The 10,531-nt window shown below is 47.0% G+C and overlaps 1 protein-coding gene across 1 annotated transcript in view; it reads left to right on the top strand.

Moving 5' to 3' along the window:
* The first annotated feature begins 9,121 nt into the window (after positions 1 to 9,121).
* Positions 9,122 to 10,531, top strand: part of KCMF1 (potassium channel modulatory factor 1) — a 67,390-nt gene continuing 65,980 nt past the window's right edge. The window contains exon 1 of the mRNA XM_033125077.1: positions 9,122 to 9,326. Coding sequence (XP_032980968.1) covers positions 9,311 to 9,326 — 16 coding nt within the window. The 5' untranslated portion in view covers positions 9,122 to 9,310. The remainder of the gene's footprint in view (positions 9,327 to 10,531) is intronic.

Here is a 10,531-nt window from a genome sequence, read left to right as displayed (position 1 = left end):
CCAAGATGATCTTAAGCTAGACCTGTTATGAAGAATCAGGTACAGACACAAATGTAAAGGCCCAGAGGCAGGAAAGAAAAGAGACCTCACTGCAGCCAGGGGAACCCATCTGAAACTGACCACGTGGTGGGTGGCAGAAGACAAGTTAGAAAAGTAGAGGTAGACCCTACGAGGACTTTAGACCTTGGTAGGAATTTGAGTTATAGTCTGTAAGAGATGGGGAGCATTAAAGGTGAGCCATTGAAGGATTTTAAGCAGTTGGAATAATATGATGCAATTTGTGATTCTGAACAATAAATCTAGAAAGGAAACACATCAAAATACAATACTATTTATCTCTGAGTGGTAGGGTTATAAGTGATTTTTATTTTTTTCTTTATGCTTTCCTGTATTTTCCAAAATTTCTCCAATAAGCATGTATTAGTTTTATAATTTGAAAAACATAATCAAAAGAAAAAACCTGTGGCGGCCAGATGGCTCAATTGGTTAGAACGCGAGCTCTGAACAACAGGGTTCCCGATTCGATTCCCACATGAGCCAGTGAGCTGTGCCCTCCACAACTAGATTGAAGACAACGAGCTGCCACTGAGCTTCCGGAGAGGCAGTCGCTTGGCTCAGTTAGCTAGAATGCAGGCTCTCAACAACAGGGTTGCTGGTTCAATTCCCGCATGGGATGGTGGGCTGCGCCGCCTGCAATTGAAGATTGAAAATGGTGACTGAGCTGTGCCCTCCACAACTAGACTGAAGGACAACTACTTGGAGCTGATGGGCCCTGGAGAAACACACTGCTCCCCAATATTCCCCAATAAAATTTAAAAGAAAATTTGCAGTCACACATAAGAAAAGGAAAAAGCTAACTGGAAGTGGTACGAAGGACAACGGAATGGGGAGTATGATTGGTGGTGAGGAGTCACAATCATGCTGAGTGTTGAAGAAAGATGGTAGCAACATGGAATGGCTTGGTGGCCACGGAAATGGAGAAAAAGGGGGTGAATCTGACCGATGTTTAATGGGTATATATTGGTAATTGATGGGCTATGGGAGGTAAGTGTCTAGGATGAGAATTGGGTTTCATCTTGGGTGACTGAGCAGGTTGATGGTGACTCCTCTCAGTCCAATAGGAGATACAAGAACACGAACATGGGAAGGAAGATGAACATGAAATGAATGGCCCACAGCATCAAAAGCCAAGCAATCAGATTAATCAGGTTATACAAATGAGGCAAAGGAGTGACAATTCTTTAAAGAAGCTTGGCTATGAAGAGAAAGAGACAATAGGGCACTAACCAGATGGTGTGGAGGGTTGAAGGAGTGTTTTTCGGCCAAGGGAAATGAACCAGTAGAGGCAGAGTGGTTGGAAGTACAGATGTTAGGGGGGTGGCTGAAGAAGCATATTCACAGATGGGTTGAAGTGGGATCATAAGTGGACGTGGGAACTGGAAAAAGAACATCTCAGTTCTTTCGGGAGTGAGGGCAGAGGCAGCAAAATACACATGTACAGGTTCCTTTGAAGCCTCATAGTGGGAAGAGGAAGTTCTTGCTTTTGAATTTTACTCTGTGCATTAGAAGATAATGAGTAAGCAGTTGAAGCCAAGTGGTGAAGGTTTGTAATAACCTGAGAAAAATGGTAGAGGGTGTTGATCAAAGAATGACTGCTCAATAGTACCGAAGTTCAACTGCAGTTGGATCTACTAGAATTTGTAGCAGCCCTCCCAGCCCTGGCCATCGTTACATTTTTATCACATTTTCACACTGTATTCTGCACCCCAAGAAGATATAGGTGGGGAGAAATTGAGTCATGCGTTTGATTCAGGATTGGGAGTTTGCAGAGCAGGTGCACCTTGACAATAAGGGGTCTAAAGAGTTGAAGGTTATAAATGAGAATAATTTGAGTTGACCATAGGGCACCCATTGGATCAGGAAGAGGATGAGGTTAAAGGTGGAGGAAAGGCCAAGTGGAAAGATCGGGAGATTGGGGTCCTAAAGAAATAACAGATTTAGTGGTAGGGTAAGAAAACTGGAAAAATAAGAAGTTACCATAAACAGAAGTCTAATATATATGAGGTATGATTTTAAAAAAAAAAGTGAATGTTTAAAACAAATTATTACAGTAAAAGACACATTGCCATTAATCCCCCTCGAAATACTCCCCCTCGCTTTGAAACACTTACCCCATCATTCTTGCCACTTTCTAAAGCAGTTCTGGAAGTCTTCCTTCCTGAGCGTCTTTAGTTGCACTGTCACGGCTGCCTTGATGTCCTGAATCGATTCAAAATGTTTTCCTTTCATGGTCATTTTGACTTTGGGGAAGAGCCAGGAATCGCAGTGCCAGATCCAGTGAATAAGGTGGATAAGAACACATTGTAATTTTTTTTTTTTAAAGATTTTATTGGGGAAGGGGAAGTGTGTACTTCCAGGTCTTTTTCCAAGTCAAGTTGTTGTCCTTTCGATCTTAGTTGTGGAGGGTGCCGTTCAGCTTCAAGTTGTTGTCCTTTCAGTCTTAGTTGTGGAGGGCGCAGCTCAGCTCCAGGTCCAGTTGCCGTTGCTAGTTGCAGGGGTCGCAGCCCATCATCCCTTGCAGGAGTCGAACTGGCAACAAGTCGAATTGTGGTTGAAAGCCCACTGGCCCACGTGGGAACTGAACCAGCAGCCTTTGGCGTTAGGAGCTCAGAGCTCCAACCACTTGAGCCACGGGCCCAACCCGTAATGTTTTTATTTTACGTACATTGCTGTACCAGAAGCAATGTGACATGGAGCGTTGTCATGATGGAAAATGAAGTAAAGACACTCAGGAAAGAGGACTTCTAGAACTGCTTCAGAAAGTAGTGTGTTTGTAGTGAGGGATTAATGGCTATGTCTTTTACTGTAACTTTTTAAAATTTAAACTCACTTTATTATTTGATCACACCTCGTATTAGAGCCCAGGTATGGTCAGGATAGGAGAGTGGGTGATTTAAGGGCGGGTGCATATGGAAGATTTGAAATCAAGGCATTGCGAGGCCATGTTCGAAAATACTCAGGGTGGTAGAATTTGAAATAAACTGTAAAGCAAGTTCAAGGCAAGTTGGGGGATGTGATTCTTGCATAGTGACTAGGAGGTTGGTGAAATGCAGAGGGGTGAGGTAACCAGACAGCAGGAATCTGACCCTCTCCAAGCATCCAGGGAGGCAGAAGAACTGGTTAGCAGCAGGAGCTCTGGAACACATGGGGGCTCAAATCCTGGCTCTACCCAGTGTAGCGACTAGGTATGTGGCCAAGTCAGTTAACTTCTCTGTGCCTTACTGATGAGTAACATAAAGATATAATAGCACCCACAATCAAGTGCCTATGATGAGGCCTGCCACATGTACCGGAGCACTTAAATGTCAGCATCATTATCATTTTTCATTTGAACAATGAGGGGGCTGTAGGTCTCTAAGGCAGAGAGTCTCAAACTTTTTGGTCTCAGAACACCTTTACAACTCTTGAAAATTATTGAAGCCTCCAAAGAGCTTTTTTAAATGCATATTATATTTATTTATTTTTCAGAAATTAAAACTGAGAAAAATCTTCTAAAATAAACCTATTTCTTAGTACCATATTATTAAGAAAACTATTTTTCAAAACAAAAGAATTTGGAAGTGACTTACATTTTTGCAAATACCTTTAAATGTCTGGCTTAATTGAAGACAACTAGATTCTCTTATTTGTTTCTACTTTCAATCTATTGAGATGTACTGTTTGAAGTATACAAGAAAACCCCAGCATCAGGGCCGGCCAGGTGGCTCAGGCAGTTAGAGCTCCATGCTCCTAACTCCGAAGGCTGCTGGTTCGATTCCCACATGGGCCAGTGAGCTCTCAACCACAAGGTTGCCAGTTCAATTCCTCAAGTCCCACAAGGGATGGTGGGTTCTGCCCCCTGCAACTAAGATTGAACATGGCACCTTGAGCTGAGCTGCCGCTGAGCTCCCGAATGGCTCAGTTGGTTGGAGTATGGGCTCTCAACCACAAGGTTGCCGGTTCGATTCCTACAAGGGATGGTGGGCTACGCCCCCTGCAACTAGCAACGGCAACAGGACCTGGAGCTGAGCTGCGCCCTCCACAACTAAGATTGAAAGGATAACAACTTGACTTGGAAAAGTCCTGGAAGTACAAACTGTTCACCAATGAAGTCCTGTTCCCCTTCCCCAATAAAATGTTTAAGGGAAGAAAAAAAAAAAAAAAAGAAAACCCCAGCATCTCATCGACACTCTAAAAAGGGTCCTGAGGGAACTTTCTTTCCATCCTAGAACCATGGCTGAATTTATCCATAACCTAGCAGAGAAGGGCCCAGGGCTGGTACACGGTGCTGTACTGTGACTTACTTGAAACGTGGATTGGCCACATTTTGGCACTATGTCAAGGTCGAGCTGGTTCCTCCAACCCCTGCTGAGAGCCCTACAGCTAATCAGAGCTTGAAAAAAAATAGTCAACTGTGCTCAAACTGGTAGCTTCAAACATCTCACACTTAAGGGAGCTCTGCTGAACAGTTTGGTGGCTACCGAGGTATGGTTTTATGTTGGTGAAATCATAGGCAAGCGTGGCATCATTGGTTATAATGTTTGAAGACCAATCTTTAACATGTTTCTTTCAGGTTTATTATTTGAATGATATTGGGCTATGTGTGATCAGACTGGTATTTGAATAAAATATATCAAAATCAATGTTTTCTATATCAAACACTGCATGGAAGGTCACATCGTCTCTTGATATTAAGTTGGGTTGTCTTTTGCTTTAATAATGTTAATATAGTTCTAAATGCATGTTTTAGCTTAGCCTGAAACTGGAAAGGATATATGTGAATATAGCAACCTTGTACATATACTTATGAAGATAACTTTTTAATTTGAAGTTTCAAAATATGTTACTTCCAGAAAAGTTGGGGAAAGAAAAGGTTTTGAGAAAACTAGAACTTGCTACAGTAGGAGAAATAGTAATACCATGTACTCCAGTTAAATCATATCAATAGTATAAAGAATAAAATTTGGATAGTTTCTCTTTGCTAAAATCAGAGAAAGACCTTTTTGACAACATCTATGTCTGTAAATGTTGGGACACTTTGTGGTATTCTATGTATCTTTATAACATATGTAATGCCAGGACAAAGTGAATGAGAGCCATGACTCGATTTTTAATCTAATTTCGATATGTGTATTATTATTAACCTACCTGGTTATATGACTTTTTTAGAGCCTATCTTTGTAAAAATAAAATACCCTATGGATATTTAAACAGGTTCATAACTCAGTATCATCCATGGGTCTAAAAAATGTATTGTGTCCTGAAATAAATAGAAGTGACTGGTAATAAATAAATAAATAAATAAATAAATAAATAAAAAAGGGTCTTGAGGACCCTAGACCACACTTTGAGAATGGTTTCTTTAAGCTTTCTTCCAGCTTTAAATCATTCATTCACTCACACATTTACCCATTTAACACCACTGCATCCCAGAGATAGAAACTAATCATGTGGTTGCCTGTTTAGCTGACAGGAGATAAAAGCTAATTTAAAACTACAGCAGTTCAGGATAACTGAACACAGAGGAGGAACTTAGTGGTATGTCTGAGAGGCAAGGAAAGTTTAACAGAGTACAGAGAAGTTTAATTTGGGCTGTATTTCCTGTGCTCCTTCCAAGCAGATGGAAGAGCACAGGCAAAGGCCCAGAGGCAGGAATCAATATAGTACACGAAAGCAAAGAGTACATTGGCAGAAGAAGGAAAAGTCACTGCTGGAAAAGATTGCTGGGCCTTATATGGTAAGTTAAATTTTACCCTCTAGACCACAGGAGGCTGGAGTGACAAGAGCTTGCTTTTCTTTTACTGTCAGGTTCCAGGTTCGCTGAAGTATAATTTACATAGAAGTAAAATCTGTCCTTTTAAGCGCACCATTCTATGAGTCATGACAAAGGTATACAGTCGACACTGACACAATCAAGACATAAAATATTCTCATCACCTCTAAGTTCTTTGTAGTCAATCCTCAACCTCTACTGCTTCAGCTACAAGCAACTATCAATCTGATTTGTCTCAATAGTTTAATTTACTTTGAAATAATTATACACTCACAGGAAGTTGCAGAGAGGGCCCATTGTAGTCTACCCCCAGCTCCCTCCAATGCTAACTAACATCTTACAAAACACAGAAAAATATCAAAGTCAGGAAATTGACATTGGTACATTTAATTAGACTGCAGACCTTATTCAGATTTCATGTTTTCATGCATTCGCTTGTTTTAAGGAACATAACTGGATCATATATGGAAGATGGGTTGGTGAGGCAGACACAGAAAAAGAAATCAAGAAGGTGCAGGGAGAGAAAAGGATTGAAGGAAACATTTCTGGAGAATAGAAATTATTATTATTTTTTTAATTTATTAGGGTGACAATTGTTAGTAAAATTACATAGATTTCCGGTGTACAATTCTGTATTACATCATCTATAAATCCCATTTTGTGTTCACCACCCGGAGTCAGTTCTCCTTCCATCACCATATATTTGATCCCCCTTACCCTCATCTCCCACCCCCCACCCCCCTTACCCTCTGGTAACCACTAAACTATTGTCTGTGTCTATGAGTTTTTGATTCTCATTTGTCTTGTTCTTTTGTTGTTTTTGGTTTATATACCACATATCAGTGAAATCATATGGTTCTCTGCTTTTTCTGTCTGACTTATTTCGAGAATAGAAATTACTTGATGGACAATTTGGTATGAGTATTTAATCATTTTTTGGGAAATGAAATTTCCCATATGGCAGGAAAGCAAACAGGTTGTTATAAATCGAAAGGGCCTGACCTTTAATTGAATTGAGGAAATGTTTTTTCTAGTCACGAAATCCCCAAATAACCGTAATATTCCTGCTCACTCTTATTCAAACAGGAAAAAAATTTTTTAGTCAGTCACTTGCTTCATTTTCTTACCTTTGCCTGATTGAAAACAATGAAATATCTGTCAAAGATCCGATATCCCCCGGAGATTTAGAGTTATTTACTGGCTCTCCGTAACAGAATTAGCTAACAACTCCCCACACCAAACTAAACCTCTACACTTTTATTCTTTCCTGGAGTTCCGTGTTTTTGTCAGCTCTCCTACCTACTCCACATTGTGACTGGCTGTAGTATTAATAATGCCTGTAGCTTAATATATTTACAGAAATCATTTACTCATCACAAAAGTGTTGTTTTCATTTTTACAGCCCAAGAAATCCAGGCTCCAGTGTTTGGCACCCAGGACCACACACACCAATACTGTAAAATGCTTAGAAAAGCCCTGGCACAGGGTAGGCATACAGTACATAGCAGCTAGCCTTGCTTAAAGCCTGATTCTCTTTACTCCACTAAACCCCAATTATGGCCCAAAGGGACTTCTTTCTTCAACAGCTGTGCTGGACTGAATTTAGACTAAAGCTCCATACATGCAATAGAAACATTTCTGGTGACCAAAAACTCCTCCTTTAAATCCCAGTTTAAACTTTAGTCTGGCTGCTATCTAGTTTATCACTACTGCCAAATACAGCCCTTGGGTAGATCTGAGTGACCTAACGTCTATTTAAGACGAACTTCTTAATATCTTTCAAATCAGGAAGTATCTTAAAACTAGATTTAACGAAATATGGTAACAAACTATTTCTATTATGTACTGGGCGACAAATTTTATATAATTTTAGTACTTACTCCTCTAAATATCTACCTGTTAATATCATTGTTACTATATTATCATCTGCAATCTTGCTCATTTTAAGAAAGGGGAAGTCAAGGCACTTTGAGGATGTCATTTGTCCCCAGACACACAGCTGGTAATGGTGGACCTTAAGAGTAACCCTAAAGCAAGCAGTACCTTAAAATCCAATTTCAGAAGACTCAGCCTAGGCACACAGTTGTATTTTGTGCAAAAAAACCCAGAACAATTTCAAATATAAAAGGTTAAAGTTACCTAAAACCAAACCAGGCTCAGCAAGGGTAAATAACTTGTCCAAGGTTACACAGGCTATCAGAACCAGAATCCCATGGCAGATGTCTCGACTCCAAAGCGCAATCTACTTCTATCAAGCCACGCTACCAACTGACACGTGGTAACGGGCCGTATAAATATTTGTTGCATTTCACGGGCAGGAAACACACACACACACGCACACGCACACACACACACACTCAACAGTTTCCAAAGCATTCAAAACAAACTTTGCGCGGGTGCCGCCGCACACCCGGGCTGGCCGGCGTGGAGTCTTCAGAGGGCATGGTTCCCGTGGAAGCGGCCTTGGAGCCCAGCGGCCACCCTCCGCAGCCTCCTGCGCCCACGCCCTCTCCCGACCGCGAGTCACCCGGCTGGGCAACACCCGACGAAGACTGGAGACCAGCTGCCTTTCCCCTTTCGGGTCCGCTGGACCATAGTATGGAAGATGGGTTGGTTCTTCAAAAAGAAACACAAGCACATGCCCCGAGGCGGTCCTCGGGGTCCGGCGTCGCCGCCGCCCGCCGCCTGCGGTCCGCCCGGCAGCCACGCGCCCGAGGGCGGGAGCCCCCCAAAGTCGCAGCTCGCGGCGGGTTTGCACTGGCCGCCCGCGTTCAGCCCGGCCCAGAGGCGGGGCAGCCTATAGCCCGGACCCGAGCAGGTCGCAAGCCTGGCTCGGGGCTGCCTGGCGCCCCCAGACCGCGCCGAGGGGCCGTACCGGCGAGCAGCGGGCGCCCGCGCCCGGGCATTTCCTCTTCCTCCCTACGCGCAGCGCGGCGGCCAGACCGAGGCTGGGCTCGCGTCCGACCGCGGCCTGTTGGCAAGCGCGGGCCGCCGCCGCCGCGCCGCCCCCGCCGCGCCCTCGGGCCGCAGGGCCTCGGGGCGGCTGGGCCCGGCGCGGACAGCGAGAGGCGGGGCCCGCGTGCGGGCGGCGGAAGGAGGCGGAGGAGGAGGAAGAGGAGGAGGAGGCGGCGGCCCGGAGCCGGGGGAGAGGGGCGGGGGGTGGGCCAGGGGCGGGGAGGAGCGGGATTTGCGGAGTGCGGCGCCGCAGCCGGGAGCCGGCGGGCCGGAGAGTGACCGAGTCACGGCGGGCGCCGGCGGAGCCGCGGCGTCGGACCCGCCTCCTGGAGGAGCTCAGCCCCGGCCAGGCCCGGCCCCATTCCCGCCCCGCGCCGCCTCCCCGCCGCCGCCGCGGGAGCGCTCCCCTGCCCACCCCGCCCCCGCGGCCGAGCCCGGGAGTCGAGTGGGAGTCGGCCGGCCGGCGCGGGTAGCGCCGGGACCCCGCGGGGGACACTGCAACCGGAGCCCGGGAGGGGCCGCGCCGCCACCGTCTGAACTAGGATGTCCCGACATGAAGGTGAGAGCAGCCCCCGCCCCCACCCCCACCACCCGGGCCTCGGCCTACCCCGCCCGGGCCAGGCTCCACGGAGGGCGGCTGGGAGGCGGCGGAGACTTCGGCTGGGCCCGAGTTGGGCCCGAAGCGTCGGGCCCGAGAGCGAGGGAGAGACGGCGGAGAGCCGCGGCGCCGCCGCTGCAGCCGCCACCGCCGCGGCCCTGAGCTGGGCCTGGTGCCGGAGGCGGGGCGGTCGGGCCGGCCGGAGGGTTTGCACTGTCATGGGGCGGGGGAGGGGGAGGGGAGGCGGCGGGGCCCGTTACCGGCGGGAGCCCGGCCCTCGGGACTGATACCGGACGCCGCGGCCCTCCCGGCCGCTCCGGGAGCCGCGGGCCCCGGCAAGGCCTAGCGCGCCCGCCGCCCCGGAAGGGCCCGGCGCTGCCGCCGAGCGGGGCCGGGGGCGGCGGCAGGAGACCGAGGAGCCGGCCTGGGACCCGGCGGGCGCTTCTGGTCGCGGGGAGACGACGGCCAGTGCCCCTGCCTACGGGCGACCGCGGGGCGGGCGGTAGTCTCTGCGGCCGGGGAACGGGAAGCCCTCGCTGCCCGGCCTCGCGGCTAGGCCTCGGTGCGTCCCTGGACTCGGGTAACCAAGTTCCCTGGGCGGATCCGGCCCGGCCGCAGCGAGCAAACTCCCTGCTCCGTCACCTGGTCCGAGCGGACTCGCTCCGCGCTGGCCCGTCGTTTGGCGTGCACCACCTTCCTAAACCAGGTTTTGGTAAATGACCATGGTTAGGTCTGTTAATGGTTAGGACTAGGTTTTGTGATTTAAAAACATGATTCGGGCACAGTTGCAAATAAGCAGACAGCTCTAGCCCAGTCCCAAGGCACAAAGAAAAAAATGTTTAGGGGCTGATATATAGGCTAGCTGGTAAAAAATAAGTTAACTTCAGTTCACTGCCATATGGTTTAGAAAAGGGGGAGGGGGTTGTGTTTTCTTTGTTTCACTACCACAGGTCTTTAAAAAGTATTAAGAAAGAGACTTAGCAAAAACTTTATCCTGGTAAGGTTAATGCAAGATTGTAGAAGTGGCTTGAAAGTATTGTGTACTCTTGATTTTTAAATCCTGTGTAGGTGATGTAGAAGTGAAGAAAGTTTAGTGAGTCAGCTAAGTGTGTGCTTCACACCGTTGGAAGGATATTCTTAGGGAAATAACAGGCCTTAGAATTTCG

This window comes from Rhinolophus ferrumequinum, chromosome 13 (genome assembly GCF_004115265.2).
Source record: "Rhinolophus ferrumequinum isolate MPI-CBG mRhiFer1 chromosome 13, mRhiFer1_v1.p, whole genome shotgun sequence".
Classification (NCBI taxonomy): domain Eukaryota; kingdom Metazoa; phylum Chordata; class Mammalia; order Chiroptera; family Rhinolophidae; genus Rhinolophus; species Rhinolophus ferrumequinum.
The sequence above is the reverse complement of the archived record's forward strand: the minus strand, read 5'-3'. Positions and strand labels throughout refer to the sequence as shown.